Below are 17,153 nucleotides of genomic sequence, written 5' to 3'. Positions count from 1 at the left end.
TCTGGCTTCTTTAATTCTTCACATCACAGATATGAAGATACAAAATATAACAGCACTGAGACTTTTACAAATCTATAGACTCTCATCCCTTTTCATGACTGGATATCCACCAGATGTATTTTTCCTGGAAAAACCTGAACTTTCTTGAAGCACTTAGTGGCCTTCTTTTGTAAACCCTTCCTTTATGTCAGGCAATTTTCTTTTCTTAATACCAAAGTCGACTAGTCTCGAACTCATACTAATTTTTAAATCACAGATTATCTAGTCTTTTGCCATTGAGGTATGTGGCCATTGGAGGCCCCTGACAGACCTCCCTGTATCGGGCTTTGTCGGTTAAGTATGTCCAACTGTTGAACTGGCAATGGCAGAAAGCACATTTTCTTTTGCTTTCAGACAAGAAACTGTGTGTTAAGATGCTGAGCTAGTGGCCTAGTGGAGACGTCTGGCCACAATTAGCAAATCTTTGAGCCAAACCGTAGGACTGAACAATAACGGATACCATACACTAAAGCTACTTCTAGTTTATGAGTTAACAAGAATTCCTGAGAAGCTGAGGTTAATGAATGAGATTTACCAAGAGTGAGGTATCAAAGGGACATAATTCTCTGGAGGATCAATCGGTGCTTAGCATCTAGAAAGCATCCCTTGGCACAGTGTTATCTGATTTCTTGAATTTATTCTCTGAAGCAGCACCTTAACACTGGCTCATCTGTCGCAAATCAAAAACAGAGCCGAGAAGAAAGACAAAGGCAGACTTAGACACCCTCCGGTTGACTGATGCACTCTGAAATGCGACCAAAACTTTCACTGTCATCAAATACCAGAAATACTAACATTTCCCGTTTTGTAGGCTTCAGTTGGACGGCTGATAAGAAAAGATAGGTAGTGAACCAGAAGGATACACATAAGAACTTTGATTTTACACACTACAGGCTGGTCAGGCAAACAGTCTCATCTTGTGTGAGGGAATCAGTGGCACAGAAGAGACAAAAGATGTGAAGTTACTGAGTCTTAACCTAGGGAGATGTTTTTTTTTTTTTCTCTTTTTCATTAAAATGCTTGAGTGATATAGTTAGAAGGAGAAGCTCCGGTGACTGCCTTGATATTTGAAAGATAAAAATCAAAATAAGAACTGGTTGCCCAGTTCTGGGCAATGAAAGAATTTCAGATTTTGGAAAGATAAGAACCAGGGGTTAAAAAAAAAGCCTAGAATCAGAGATCAGCTACTTTTAAAATGAGGTATGCTGAGGTGTGTGGAGAGGGGAGGCAGAGGGTGGGAGAGGATACGCCGAGTGACCGCTGATCCTAGGCTGGAAGGATGGTGGGAAGCACTGGGAACAGACTTATAAAATGGGAACGGCTCAAGTCTTACCCCTTAGCATTTAAGTCTCACTGCTGTGGGCACCAGCCTGGAAAGGGAGGCGTGGCAGCAGTTACTGGGCTACAGGGCAAAGCAAATGGCTGTGCATTACCTCTGGTCCATGTGCCATACAATTATTGAGATTTGGTTTACACTTTAACTAGCCCTGGGGGTTAGTTTTTGGAACAGGAATCATTAACCAGACCTCGTGCTCAATCCCCGAGAGAGGACTCAGGACTGAGGCATGGGAAAGGGGGAAGAACGGAGAGGGGACAATTGCACGTGGGTCAAACGGTAGAAAATGAAACAGTAGTCGGAATGATGGTGGTGGCTCTGTAATTCCACCGGGTGTCCCGAGAGTGTGATGTTTTTCTCCTGCAGTTAAGATGGTATGGAATTGAGACAGGCACCTTTTCAATTGGATACAAGCACCTTTGGTGTCACCAGGCCTGGTCTACCCACCTCCCCCTGGGTCTTAGGATGGTTTTGCCTTTTATTGAGAATTCTAAGGAGCCTCCAGGGAGTCCACAGCTGCCTATCCTGTTCCAACGCCTTGAATATATTTGAAAGTACCCCAAGTCTAAATTCACGATCACAGGGACAACACTGGCCTGTTAAGATACGTACTTAACACTGGGAGGAGGCATGAGTGCCTGGTTATTTTAGTACTGGTGGCTGTTACGAAGGAATGCGTGAAAATGCAGATACAGCTTGGGATCTTCCCCGGTTCCCCAGTATGCAGTCTAGATTTGGTTCCCTTTACTATTCTTCCATATTCCAGAAGCCGAAAGCACCATCACTCACGGAGGTGGCATCTGGGTAAGAGGATTAGTTGGGACCTCACAAAGAAGTGAAAATTCCTAGTCATTGACTTTGCTTAGCACTTTACTGATTATTCATTTCAAGGAAGCTGGAGAAATCATTCCTTGCTACTCACAAATTCATGGCAAAGCCCTTGTCTACCAGCTAACAAAGGCCATCTGGAAAATTACCCCTTTTGCAGACAAGGAGAAAATTCTGTAACTTAATCTTTGTGCACTTCAAAAGAGTACCAGGAACAAGCAAGCTATAAAAGTCAACCTCTCTAAATTCATTTAGAGGAGATTAACCAAAGCAGCATTGTCTTATAATCAGATATTAAAATTAACATACACATACACACACATAAACTAAGACTGCTAAATATTGTAACAGGAACAAGATAACATTTGAACTGAATTCACAGTCTGGAAAATACCATTATTATTTTCCTTGTGGCTTTCCTTTCTATGGTTGGAAAAGCAAAGCCCCTTAAGTTTACACTTCATCTTCCACCAATGACAGTTAGAGTCCAAAAAAGTGACTTTTTTCATGAGTTTCCTGCAGGCTATAGGTCAGGACGGTTGGCATTTTTCTTGCATAGTTTTCAGTGATTGCATATTAACTAACAATTATGCTTTAAATTTAAAAAAATCTTTAAAAAAAAGGAAAAGAATTAAACCATAGCAATCTTGTTTACTCTTTTATGAAATCTTCCTAATGCAACATCACAGAGGCCTAACTGAATTTTCTCCTAGAGAGAAGATTAAGATTTCCAGAGATTATGTAGTGCAACTGGTTAACTTGTAGGAAAGAGACAACACACGAATATAACTTCACCATCCAAATGTGGGACATGTGTTGTGGGTACCCAGTTAATAAAATATATCCACGATCTGCAGTGTCCTTCCAGTTCATATCAAGTACAACCCTGTGATTCTAGTTGAAGAGAATGGAATCAGGATCTTGGTTCGCCATCTGGGCTATATGCTTTAGCACATCCTTTTTGGTAATGATTCCGAGCAATCGCCTAGAAAACAAAACAAGACAACAAAATGAAAATAAGTGTACAGTTAAACTAACATTCTTAAAGGTGACACTTCTCCTCAGTCCTTTTCAATTTTGTCTTTGAACAGTAGCTGCACTTACAAAATGAGGCGATAAGACTAGGTCACACGCACCAGGCAGATGGCATGACATGTGGGTCCCTGAGCGTGCTCAAGCATTTCTCTGTTTGCTTACAAGAACATAAGCACTTGTGTGTTCTCAGTTCCCCTATAACACGGCATACTCCTTGAGGGCAGCGAAGGGTCTCATTCATTTTTGTCTCTCCCTGGAATCTAGTGGAATACCTTCTTACAAGAAGGACAGATTCAGAAAATGTTGAATGATTTCGTCAGGGAAAGTCCCCTTATTGAGTTAAATACTGCAAGACATCTGTTACGCTCTTCCAAAATTTTAGAGGGTGAAATTCTTTTATAATTGCTGGATTACCAGACCCTATTCACACAAAAACCCCATCCTTCTCCTCAACCAACTTTCTTTTCCAATAAAAACAGCAGGGCTTCCTTTACTGGATAAGAAATACCCCAGAGAGAGTGAGCCTTAGCCTTGGAAGTCAGAAGGCTTGTGTGTTTTTTTTCTTTTTTGGGGGGGGGGGTGGGTAATTGGGATTATTTCTTTATTTTATTTATTTTTAATTAGTTGAATGGAGGTACTGGGGGTTGAACCCCAGACCTTGTGCATGCTAAGTAAGAGCTCTGCCACTGACCTATACCCTCCCTACTAGAAGACTTGTGTTTAAAGTCTACCTCTAACAGACATTAACTGAGGGTCCTTGTGTAAATTTTTAAACCGCACTGGAACTTGGTTTCTCATCCTCAAATAATAATGACCAAGGTATTGTAAGGAGCAAATACTAAACATATACTACCTAATACATTATAACTTCAGGGCCACCTGGGCATAGGAACTCAGTTGTTTCCTTTGCAGGGGAGGAACTGTTATTTATAATGTGCCACCAGCAGTTCATATCTCTCAAACATACCATCTTCCCCAAACTCCCTTTTGCTTAATTATGACAATGAAAAGTAACACATCCATCTTCATCTCAAAAGAGTCTGAAAGTGCAACTAATGTTCATGTGATTTGGGTTCTTCTTTCTTTCTCTCTCCACGTTCTCCTTTCTCCCCCAATCCAATCTACCTTCACCAAAGAGCTCTCACCCATTGTGTGTCACCAGGCACTGCCGCAGTCCCAGCTTGCGGAAGATATCCACCACGATCTCCATGGGCGTCAGGTCAGTCACAGTGAAGGGGCTGAGATCCAGAATGTTCCGAAGCTTGAGGGTAGGTGGGGTGTATGGTGGCATTGGAGGAGAATGCTCGGTGAAATAAATGATGGAAGTGCTCACAACTCCATCCTGTTTTTTTCGAGCATTTTCTATTTGAAAAGGAGAGGGGAAAAAAAGGTTGAAGAAGGAAGGACTACTTCAATCTTTCTGGCCCCTCACTAGGTCCCCTCTCCCCTCTGTTTCTCCATGTCTTACATATTTATTAATTTCCAGAGTGGATTCCCTTTTCCCCTTTCTGAAATCCTTACCAATTGAAATAATGAGATCTCTTCGGAGGACAAAACCCACAAGTCTTTGGGACTCCCGGGACACCACCACGGGGAAGCCACTGTAAGTGGTTTCACTGATGATGGTCTCTACATCTTCCACGGTCATACTGTCCTGAGTAAGGACAGCCAACAGAGGATCATTTCTCCGGGGTTTCATCACATCCATGGCCAGGGTCTTATGAGCAAACTCTTCTTTGGCTTCCAGAAAGGGGTATCCATTGAGACGGATATGGGCATCATAGATGCCCTCCCGTCCAAGGGCATCTGCCACCCACTTGCTTGTCATGGCCGCAGCCATCAGAGGCACAATGTATTCCAAGCCACCAGTTAGTTCAAACATTATGACGACAAGAGAAACGGTCATACGAGTCACCCCGCCTGCCAAAAAAAAAAAAAAAAAAAAAACACAGAAAAACAGATCCAGGCTACTTCCTGAAGGCAGGAAAAGTACAGGATTCATTAGATTTATGGGCCTGTCACAAACACTACTAGAAGGAGGCCTCACCTGTAGCTGCACAGACCCCAGCCAACTGCATTCAAGCCCAGTTCACAATGGACTTGAGTCAGATTTCTAGAAATCACCTCCTCAAAAGTATAAGCTGCCTCTTCCTTTCTTTTTTTTTTTTATTTGTCTATTGCTCCTCCCTCCCCCCCCACCAATTATAAATAATTGCATAAGATATCTATGATTTATGTGACACTAGAGATATGAGAGGTTCTCTGGGATGCACAGGCCCACTGTGGTAAATTCAGAAAATATTTATCTTTTCAAGTATATAAAAGAAAATTATTATCCATCAGCTCACTGCCTAGAAGTATGCAGAGTAAAAATTTCCAATGCCTTTTTCAAGTTTCTTACTCTGCAAAAATGTGTGTTTTTACCTAGATGAGCTTCTGTTAGATATTTAATTCCCCACCATGCTTTTTCTCTCAACTTTCTACTGGGAACACTTTGTATGTTAGGACAAATTTCTTTAACATTGTTTTTAAAGACAGTAAACATGTCAGCATCACATTCAGTGGCCACTGCATAGTATATAGCATGATATGGATGTACCATAATTTACTTAACAGTCCTTCATCGTGCTTTTCGGTGCTTTCAGGTTGAGTCCAGTTATTTGCTATTATAAATAATACCATGATGAACATTCTTGTGCAGATATCTTGGTTCAAATCGCAGATTATTTCCTCAACATGACATAATTTGAGAAAAGAATTGCTCTCAAACGGGAGGAAGGTAGATAGCTAGACAGTAAAGATGCTTTCTTAAAGCACTTGAAAATGACAAACCCAACAAGAAAGAGATAGTTATTTTTAAAAATCTACAGCCCATTGTGTTTAATATCACTTGTCTTTACTATGTCCCCCACTGGGCAGCAATCTCTTTGAAATCAATGCAAACAGTACTCACCTAAGCAGGCTGCGGCCCCAACCATCGCATAAAGGCCAGGGGTGATACAATCTGCTCCTTGACTGCACCAGCTATTGAAGATGGCCCAGTCATGGTGGTAATAAGCCAGCTGTTCCATCCCTACTCCCAAAAGTCGACCTGTGATAGCACCAACAGCCATGCTAGGGATAAAGAGGCCAGAAGGGATCTGCAAAGAGAAAGCAGAAGACAGTTAGTGAGAAGGGATGAGGGATGTGATCGATCGCCTGGCATATGGTAAGGGCTGGAGGGCCGACCCTCTGCGAAGCAAACAGGCCAATGAATGTTTAACTATGCACTATGCTAGCAAGTGGCTGCAAAGATTTGTGTAACACTACAGGGACTAGAGGTTCTCTGGGACGTGCAGGCAAGGACGACTGTGAAGAAGCTTACCCTGATTCGGGGTCCATCAGGCAAGAGCCTGAACTCTCCAGACCAACACAGAACTGGAGGCAGAAATTAAGCCTTTCCCAAAGAAAAAGGAAAATAGATGGAGTTTCTCATATAGGCAGACATTTTCCCCAAGTTTGAATTCTTATCAACAATAATTACCCTTTACTGACTATTTACAATGTTCTATGCTGGAGGCTCTATAGATGGGATTTCAATCAGTTCTTCACAACCAACCCAGGAGGTAGGTGCTATTATTCCCAACTTGCAAAGGACCTGAGATTCAGAGAGGTTAAGGAACTCACCCAATGCCAAAACTGAGTAAATCCTGGAGCTGGGGTTTCGACACAATGCTGATAAGCACTCTCTTCTACTGAATCTTGACCCATTGCTCACGCAAAAAGGATGGCACATGAGGTGTCAGTTTAACAGTGTAAAGAAATATTCAATGATAAACAATTTTTAACTTTGTTTTTTGTTGGGTGGGTAATTAGGTTTCTTTGCTTGTTTATTTATTAATTAATGGAGGTACTGGGGACTGAACCCTGGATCTCATGCATGCTAGGCATGCACTCTACCACTGAGCTATATCCTCCTCTATAAATGATTAAAATTTTTTAAATGAAGTAGTGACTATGGCTGCATGACTACCCTCCAAAGGAACCAATCCTCATCTGTCTCTCCCCTCTTTTTTTTTTTGACTCCAGGATAATCCAAACAGGAGATTATTTTCAAATAGCTTGTATCTGATTCTGGAACACACTTGAATCGGGGTGGGTCTAATGGTCTGCAAATTTACTTTAATGATCTTTTTGTGGGGAGTGGGCAATTAGGTTTGTTTGTTTGTTTGTTTGTTTTAATGGAGGTACTGGGGATTGAACCCAGGACCTCATACATGCTAAGTATGCACTCTACCACTGAGCTATACCCTCCCCTCTGGCAAATTCACTTTACATGAAAGAATGAAGCCAGGAGGTGACAAGTAACTCAAGAAGCCCTGCAAAACTGTCCAGGGTGTGGAGGAGGATGGATATCAATTCAGAGATTACAGTACTGCCTAAACTGAGTTGCAAGCTCTTATTTTCTGGTTTGAATCTCCATTTCAAATCTCCCTACATAGAGAATGTAGGGAACTACCTTGGTAGTTGAGTGCTAAAGAAAAGAAACAAACCAATAAAAACCAAGGAAGGAAGAGGAAAATACCTGAACAGATTTTCCTTTTTGGTTTCTGCTGAAACATGAAAATGACAATGGGTACTGAAAATAAAAGATGCTCGCCCAATGTCTGCTTTTGATGATCCTATTATTACTTTAGGATCACTTGTGAATTTCTTGATAAGTAGACATTGATAACAACTGTAAAAAATATACATTTTGCTATATATTGGATTGAACCATATGAAATTCCTATTTCAGTGGTCAAAATGTTTGACAACTTCATTGGGTTCAACCTAATACTTCACTTTATTGGTAAACTCTAAAGCTACCTTATAAGAACCAAAAAAAAAAGGTGCTAGTCAGACACTGTGTTTTGTTTTATTTGTTTGTTTGTTGTTTTGAAGTATAGTCAGTTTACAATGCTGTGTCAACTACTGGTATGCAGCATATAGTTTCAGTCATATGTATACATACATATATTCCTTTTCATATTCTTTTTCATTATAGGTTATTACAAGATATTGAATATAGTTCCCTGTTTGAACAAACTAACTACTCTATATAAAATAAACAACAGGTTTCTAGTGTATAGCACAGGGTCAGATATTGTTTTGATTGAAAATGCACTGAAATAAATACCTCACCATCCTTTTTGAGTGACAAATATGTTTTCCAAGGAAAAGGAAAAAAACATTGCTACTTAAAAATCTCATCACTGAGGTTTGTATTCGGCCTAAAACTAGGCTTGGGCAATTTTAGATAGAGGTACAATCATCTAAGAAGTTATGAGAACACATGGGGGTAAAAAGGGCTTTGAGGGGAGTGAGGGATAACGTTAGGTGATGTTGGAAGCGCCACACAAGCTACGAGAATTGTATATCTTGGCTTTGCCTTCCAAACCTACAGCCAGACATATATCCACCAAGTATCAAAAGAAAACTCCTCACCTTCATGCCAAAGGTGAAGATAGTGATGACAATTTTCAGTATGAGTGTCAAAGCCAGCTGCCACATTGCATTGTAGACTCCCACACCAGCTGGTCGGTCGGGCAGCTCGCCTGCTTTGCTTGTGTTGAAACGGTTCTCATAATCACAGAGCTTGGAGGAGTCCAGAAGGCCACAGTCATTGAAGAGCTCAGAAATGAGCTCACTTGTGCTCATCCGGGTGTATTCGTTGGGGAAAGCCAGGACGGCAGTGATGGCTGTCACAACGAGTACCTCTACGACAGGATACTTGCCCAGCTGCGTGGTCTTCCGCTTCCGGCACCAGGCAATGTTTGTGCGGATAAACAAAGCTCCCCACAGACCGCCAAATATGCCCAGCAGAATGAACGGTACGAGCTCAAAGAGATGCCATGGGGTGTGAAACTCTACATAAAAGAGAACCAGGCGGCTGTTCCCAAATGGATTGATGGAGCGGAGAGTAAACGCTGCCACTAAAGCAGCAAAAAATGAACGCCACAGCGTTTTGAGGGGAAAGTAGTAGCTGACCTGTAAGAGGGAAAGCGAGAAAGTAAACTCTGTAAATCCGCAGAAACTGGTTTAGGTGGAAAATGGGTGCTGCGGGAATTAGGGTTAAGGATGCAAACTGCCCAAAGGTCTCTGGTCCCATATGGCAAAGCACTGGAGTCAGACAGCACACGTCAGGACTGCAGTGTACACAGATGATAGCTTGACACAAGACCACACACAAGCTCGACAGATAGTTAAAAGCTGTTACCTCTTCCAGGCTGAATAATACTCCACCAATAGGTGCCCCAAAGGCTACAGATACACCAGCAGCCGCTGCAGCAGACAAGACCTACAATCCAAAACTCAAAATTAGTGATGGAATACTACGACTTTCCTACTTTCGATCACGTTTTTAAAGGGAATGTCAGTGGTTACCAAACATTTAAAGAAGTCTTCCATACTTCACATCCAGTTTATCAAAAACAAAGTTCAATTTACTATTTACTTGGAGAGCAAACATCGCATGCTGAATTTTGAACAGATGGTTCACATGCTGGAACAGGGAGAGGGCCTTTGCTTTGTGATTAATTTAGGCACCTCCATGATTCCAAATTACACCCCCATCCCCAGTACTCCCAATTCAGTAACTGAATTTGAATCTGTAGACCTATCCACCACCTATATGAAATACTTACAATGATGTATTCACCTAGCACTTTATAAAGAAAAGCTTTTTAAATGAGATTTTAAATTTTTTAATTTTTAATTTTTAATTTTTTAATTGAACGGTAGTTGATTTACAATGTTAGGTTCAGGTGTACACAGCAAAGTGATTCGTTATACCTATGCATACATTTTTTTTCAGATTCTTTTTCATTAGATGTTATTACAAGAAACTGAAGATAGTTCCCCATGCTATACAGTAGGTCCTTGTTGTTTATGTATTTTATATACAGTAATGTGTATCTGTTAATCTCAAATTCCTCATTTATCCCTCCCACCCTTTCCCTTTTCAAATGAGATTTTAAAGAAGGCTCTAATGATACAAAACTGAAGTAACAACTGGCTCACAGCTATTCAGGAGCTGCAAATCATCATACAGTAGGTATTTAGGGTTTCCTGTCCTATGTGCCCTAATCCATGCCTAGTGACCTACGGAAACGGAAATGAGGAGGCAACTAGAGGCAAGGGTGGGGACAGATTTGAAAGGGAAGAGAAGATCTGAGTGTGTTTAGGTATGGCAAGGAAAAGGGTAAGGAGGGAGAAGAGGAGGAAGAAGCTGTCAGAGAGAAATTAAAAGGGACAAGGAGACAGGGAAAGAGAGCAAGAAATATGTAGAGAGCGCCACCTTGGTATGTAGGCAAAGGAATGTGGAGATAAAAGGTGCATGACCTTTGCCAAGTTGCTGTTTCCCCCACCGCCCCTTCAACTTCATCAGTTTTCTTCTCTTCTTATTTCAAGATTCTAAAATGTGTAGATAAGTTAAAACTTCCGTGAGGAAGATTAACATGGCCAATAAAACTTTTAATGCGAAGTGTCAAAAAATACAAGTCCTTTCATTGGATTCTGGTTGCTGGGGAGTGATATATGATTTATGGTAGCCGGGAACTATTTTCAAGAGCAAGTTGAATAAAATTAAGAGTTTTGGAGGAATAAAATGGTTCTTGGCAAAATAAATAGGCAGGTTTCTCTGGAAGAGCAGGATGGCCCAAGAAAATGAAGGGGAGGAACGAGTGATCTCTGGGGCTAGCTGGAGAGGACTCTGAAATCCAAGGCTATAATAATGGCTTTCGTCTGAGAAGGATGAGGACCTTCAACACGGAACCTGAGAAAGGGGATTTCAGTGACTTTGTTTAGGATGAATTATGAGAGAAGAATGAATCAAGGTGATGAGTTTGCTTTAATTTTATGTTGGAGAGTGGAACCTACCAATGCCCTGCCTTCTAAAATCTCTATTTTACTCTCAACCCATTGGCCATTTTGACAAGGCCCTGGGACGTAAAAGGGTTACTGCTGACAGTGAGAGTGGCAGGGAAAAATAACTGCAAAGTCTAAATAAGCAAAAGGAAGCAAATGACATAGTCAAATATTCACGAGTTTAGTCAGAGAAATATATGACATCTGTACAAAGAAACAGCCAAATCAAACTCCTGTCTCATTTTATAAGGAACTCTTTGAACAAAAATGCCAGTTTTATGGAATGAAAGTAACCAGCAACCTACAGTTTCAAAGTCGCCTCTACCTACGCAAAACCAACAACAATCAGCACTTCATTCTTGCCAGTTAAAATGTTTTTTTTTCCATCTCTTTAGCTTCTGTTGTACATTATTCTTGTCTAACAACCTCACCGATGTAATACTGCCTTTATGTCCCTCTACATTTGACAGATAGCTAAACAAACTACTCAGATTTCCCTTCTCTCTCCTGCTAACCTTCCTCTTCTGCCAGGAACTTTCCCCCTTGAACTATCAAAATGTATTCCATATTTGAAATTTCAATATCTCTGAGCTTCCTTCCAAGTCTTATGGTTAATTTTGCTTTGTTTTTGCTTTCAGAATCAATCATTGGGTTCCAATTTTGTGAAAGATCCTTTCTAATGCAATGACCTTGGTCTCGACCCATTCCATATGTGACTTCTTTGTAATTCAAGGAAAACAGAGCAAGAACCCTTATTTTCTTAAATCCTTAATTACAGCAGGACAAAAGTAACCAATGACTCGGAACTTTCTTTTTTTTCAAATGTTCTTCCTTCTCAAAATGATACACATTAACAACTGTGTAAACATGAGAACAAGGACAGAGATGCTGCAGTGGGACTAATTTAGTGGGACTGAGGCAGAAGTCAGAGATCCAGTACAGAAAGAAACTAATTCTGCATGTCAGGTAGGTGGAAATAAAAGATGAAAAAGTGGGCATCTGAAACATATGCTGAATTTATGTTCTTTCATGGGAATAAACAACTTCTTTTAAAAATCTTCCACTGTTTTTGTAACTTATTTTGTAACAGAATCAGCACACCCTTGTATAGGATTATATATAATAAAAAGTTACAGTTCCGACTTCTTTGCTAGGATCTCCCTTTCCCACTCACCAGAGGCAGACACTTTAAACAGTTTGGGGTAAAACCACTTTCCAGCCATTTTCTTTCTAGGTATGTACACACACACACACACACACATCCTTTTCAAAAACATTAACTGAATTTTACTATACACATTATTCTGAAATTGGCTTTTGAAAACTTAATGGTATTTTATAGCCATCACTCCATGTCAGTATATATAGTGCGATCTCATTCTGTTTTTAAATTCTTTTTAATTTTTGTTTGTTTGTTTGGTTTGGGGGGTGCTTGAGTAATTAGATTTATTTATTTATTTTTAATGGAGGTACTGGGGATTGAACCCAGGACCTCATGCATGCTAAGCACACACTCTATCACTGAGCTATACATTCCCCCCCAATCTCATTCTTTTTAATAGTTGCATCATATTCTAGAGTATGGACAGAATATTGTTTATTCAATCAGTCCCCCGTTGATGGACATTTTGATTGTTTCAATTTTTCACGATGTTGACAGAGACTGCACTGACCATCCCCATCCCCATACACCTTGTGCGCATATGACAAAACGTCTGTAGGACAGATTCCTAGAAGTGGAACTGCCCAAATTCTCATCCTTAAGATTGTACCATTTAGGCTGTCACCAAAAAAAGACTATTAAGGAGGGATGGGGTAATAGCTCAGTGGTAGAGCGCATGATTAGCATGCACAAGGTCCTGGGTTTAACCCCCAGCATCTCCACCACCACCACCAACAAAAAAATAGACTATTAAGGCCTCTTGTCATTACCTCTCTGCGCTTGGCTTCATTCTTCCTGTATTTGTTGAAGCAGTGGCACAGGATGTTCCCACAGCAGCAAGCCACGTGCACTAGGGGTCCCTCTTTGCCCAGGCTCAAACCAGACGACACTGCCAGCACCAGTGTGATGGTTTTGATCATCAGGGTCCACTTACCCAAATAGCCCCGAATAATGAACCCACTCAAGATAGTTTTTATCTGCAAGTCAAACACAGAGAGAGTGAACACACTAAGAAAGCAAACAAGGCTCAGAAGCAATCATCCGGTCCTCATTATAGAAACTGCACCTTTTGGACCAAGTGGCATATAAATGCTTGACCCGTGGTGATCTCAGTTTGGGAGGGAACCCAGGAGCCCAAGAATGTAACAACTGTTCTTTCAACTTTCATGTTCCCTTTTTCTTTCTTTTTTTTTTTCTTGAGGGGGTGGCCATGGGATAGCTGAGCAAGAGAGTATTAGAAGTATGAGCCTCGATGGATATGGAAAAGGGGTGGAGGAAAGGGAGGGTATTTCCCTTACTTACATCCTTACAGGCTAGTAAAACCTTGATTCTCTGCCAAGAAATTTGTAACTATGACTTGGTCAGGAAATAGAGAAGGGCAAGGTCATCTAGGTAACCTAAAATCTCAGCAGTTTCGGTCGCTGTCAAGCAATCTAAACCAAAAGGAGTTAGAAACAGGGTTTGAATCACCCTCCTTCTGGCGACATCATATTGTAGGAAATGTAGCAAAATTGTTTTATTTCTTCTGCTCTCACAAAGTTGACAGTACTACTATTTTTTCAGGGCAGAATCCTGGGATCTACCCTAGTTGCTTCTTGGGTAAGCAGTCGGGGAGGTCTTTAGGGCTCTGGTTTACCAGGAACCCTCAGGAGGCTAGGAATTGACTCCCTTTAATGTCCTAGGCTGGGAGAAGACTTCAGGGAAGATGTCGAGAGGCCCTACATTATATTCAATTGTGGTATATGCTAGAAAACCTAGTAGATGGTTTTCACTAAAAAGGATTCATTATTGTTCCCATTTAGAAACCATTTTAGAGACTCACCTCAGGGATTCCAGAGCCGCAGGCATAAGGTGCGAACACCTTGACAAGAGAGACGGCAAGGAAGGCAAACAGGAGAGCCCAGAGGACGTACATGAAATAATTGACTATGTAGGCAAAGGCTCCCTGGAGTAGAGAAAAAAGAGAGAAGCTTGTTTTAGCCCAGACAGCCCCAGTGAGTGCTTCTGAGTAATGGGTTTTCAGTAGAGGAGGTAAGAAAGAGAAAAAAAGACGATATTAAATTAGTCAAGATGTTCCTTCCCAGACTATCAGCAAAGAAACTACTGAACCACGGTCAGCCCACTTGCTACTGAAAATGAGAGGTTTTGCCACACCCAAAGGAAATCGATAATGGCTTCTAAGTATCCTTAGATACTCAGACAAGAACAAAGAAGCAAATTCACTCTCTATATGAGCGCTCTGACAGATTTTGTAGTCCAATATATATGATACTATTGTCAATTTTATTCGGTCTTAATAGACTTCTTCACATTTTTATTTTTTTTTAATTGAAGTATAGTCAGTTTACAATGTTGTGTCAGTTTCTGGTGTATGGCATAGGAATGGCTTAACCTTGGCTACACATCTGAAGTGAAGACTCGTTCTAAAGTTCCATTACATTCACCTTTGGCTACTACCTACCTTGGTGTCAAATTCTCATAGGAAGTTAAAGTGTCTAAAATTCCTGGGTGTTTTGCTTAAAATAAACAAGTACATTCTATAGAGACGACCACAGCTTTGAGAGAATTTTGCCTCTGGAGTAGCCAACGGGTAGATGTTCAGTAGACTGGGCAACAAGAATATGCAGTAGAAAGTTGCAGGCTCTGCCCATCAAACAAAACCTGCGAGATGCCAGATGTCCCAAAGAATAAAATGGCAACAGCTACTTTTAAAATGGAGAAAATAGGGGGCAGGGTGTATAGCTCAGTGATAGAGTGCATGTTTCACATGCACAACGTCCTGAGTTCAATCCCCAGCACTTCCATTAAAATGGAGAAAATATACTTTTGAGACTCTCCCCCATTATAATGGAAGTCTGCCAGGAAAGAAATCTAATTTTGACTCTTAATAAGGATTCCCCGACATTAAAGGGCCTGTAAACATCTATGCCTTACAAAAAAGATATTTTGGACATGAGCAGGGTATGCTTGCTAATAGAAATATTCAAAGTCGAAACTCACTCAAATTACATGAAACACAAAACTCAATGGTCTTGTGACTTTTTAAAATCTAAAACACTATCAAAATAAGTCATTGACCTAGACAAGGAGAACCAAAACGCTCAGGTTTTTCCTGAGCATTGATTCCTGAGTTATGATTCTGACACACGTTTCCCATTATTTAATCTCTCAGAGGAACTAGTAATTGCTCTCTATTGGCCTTTCAAATCTAGCTAGGGAGGAAGAAGACTCTAGAGGTAGGAACAAAGAGGGAAAGGGAGTGAAAGGGAAAACAGCTGACACTGCCTAGAGGCAGAGCTCAGGAGGTCAAGTTCTCTGCAGGAGAACTCTTTTTAAAACCTAGAAGACACTTTACCCAGTCATTCGTTTTAAAAGGAGAGCCAGAGAAATGTGTGTCACTTTAACAGATCTCCAGCTCCAGTTTCAAAGCTACAGATGGAACACTTTAACACACACACACACAGCTCTAAAGCCATAGCATGGGGGAGCCTCGTGGTGATGGAATAAGAGTTCTACATCTTGGTTGTGGTGGTGGCTACACAAATCTACACATGTGGTAAAACTGCAGAGAATGACACACACACACACACCCCACACACACATCTATGCCTATACAAATGGTGAATAAGGTCCACAGATTGCACCAATGTCAATTTCTTTGTTTTGCTACTGTACGAATACGCTATCATTGGGGAAGACTGGATGAAGGGTATGCAGGACCTCCCTGTACATTGCTTTGCAACTTCCTGTGAATCTATAATCACTTCAAAAATAAAAGAGTAAAAAGAAAGCAAAGGAAATACACACACACACACACACACACACAGAGACTCACCCTAAATTCCAGGGCTTCTCAAACTTTTCTACCCAAGTACGTATCCCTAATCTAGGAGAGAGGATAGGGAGTGGAGTACCCAGCAGCAGAGCTGAAACAGATTATGTTTTATCTTAAACATGGGGATTTTGCATTCCTTTTTAATGACTGTTTACATTTAATTTTGGGGGAAAAATCCAAATATTCAGGAAAAAAAGGATATTCTGGGAAGGCACATAGCATGTATCTTGAGGTTTCACTTACCCTCTCGTACACTGACCTTACCCCAGTGTGAGAAGCACAGATTTAAACCCTCTAGGGGGTGAGGGGAGGGTAGAGCTCAGTGGTAGAGAGCATGCTTAAGCATGCGCAAGGTCCTGGGTTCAATCCCCAGTACCTCCATTAAAAAACAAATAAATAAATATACCTAATTACTTCCCCCCTAAAACAAAACAAAAACAAAAAAATTAAAAAAAAAAACCTCTCACCCATATAGTATGTATCTAACCCTTTCACTGAACTCTTTCCCCAAACCAAGATGCACAGTCACATATATACATAAACACTCTTATTTCTGACTTTATTATTTCTAATCCTTCTTTTACCTTGATTGATTCTCTGGGTCCAGGTGCCATTGCAAATTGTTTGTGGACCCAAGTAGTTATGAAAATCAATTTTAAAAATACAAATAAATGTCCTAGTCTTCTCCCCCTCACTTTACCAACAGAGCAGACGAGGAGTGAGTGGCGATGGTACCTGTTTGGGTTGGTGGAATACAGAGCAGAATTGGGAATTCAGAGCTGTTTTGTGTGCTTTTGTTTTTAAGAGGGGAGATCTAATGTGCAAACCAAGTGGTAATAGAAAGGTAAGGAACTGGAAAACAAAGTTACTTTTACATTGAAAAAGATATGCTAGAAAGCAAGGCCAATGAAAATTTTAATTTCATCTCAAAATGGGACTGTGGGCAATTTTATTCCTCGGTTTCTGTTATTTTGATATGGAGTGCATCAATTTTTTTTTTAGTGTTCTAATGCAATGCTCAGGGAAAAACT

General features: G+C 40.7%; 1 protein-coding gene across 1 annotated transcript in view; it reads right to left on the bottom strand.

Annotated features, from left to right (window-relative positions):
- Window positions 1-656: 656 nt before the first annotated feature.
- The window catches only part of CLCN5 (chloride voltage-gated channel 5), a 141,121-nt gene continuing 124,624 nt past the window's right edge, over window positions 657-17,153 (bottom strand). Inside the window, exons 4-11 of the mRNA XM_032474670.1 lie at window positions 14,110-14,322; window positions 13,058-13,264; window positions 9,477-9,557; window positions 8,705-9,247; window positions 6,192-6,378; window positions 4,760-5,158; window positions 4,384-4,600; window positions 657-3,188 (exon numbers count right to left, since the gene is read on the bottom strand). Coding sequence (XP_032330561.1) covers window positions 3,098-3,188; window positions 4,384-4,600; window positions 4,760-5,158; window positions 6,192-6,378; window positions 8,705-9,247; window positions 9,477-9,557; window positions 13,058-13,264; window positions 14,110-14,322 — 1,938 coding nt within the window. The 3' untranslated portion in view covers window positions 657-3,097. The remainder of the gene's footprint in view (window positions 3,189-4,383; window positions 4,601-4,759; window positions 5,159-6,191; window positions 6,379-8,704; window positions 9,248-9,476; window positions 9,558-13,057; window positions 13,265-14,109; window positions 14,323-17,153) is intronic.

Source organism: Camelus ferus, chromosome X, assembly GCF_009834535.1.
Source record: "Camelus ferus isolate YT-003-E chromosome X, BCGSAC_Cfer_1.0, whole genome shotgun sequence".
Classification (NCBI taxonomy): domain Eukaryota; kingdom Metazoa; phylum Chordata; class Mammalia; order Artiodactyla; family Camelidae; genus Camelus; species Camelus ferus.
This window is presented reverse-complemented; position numbering and strand designations above follow the sequence as displayed.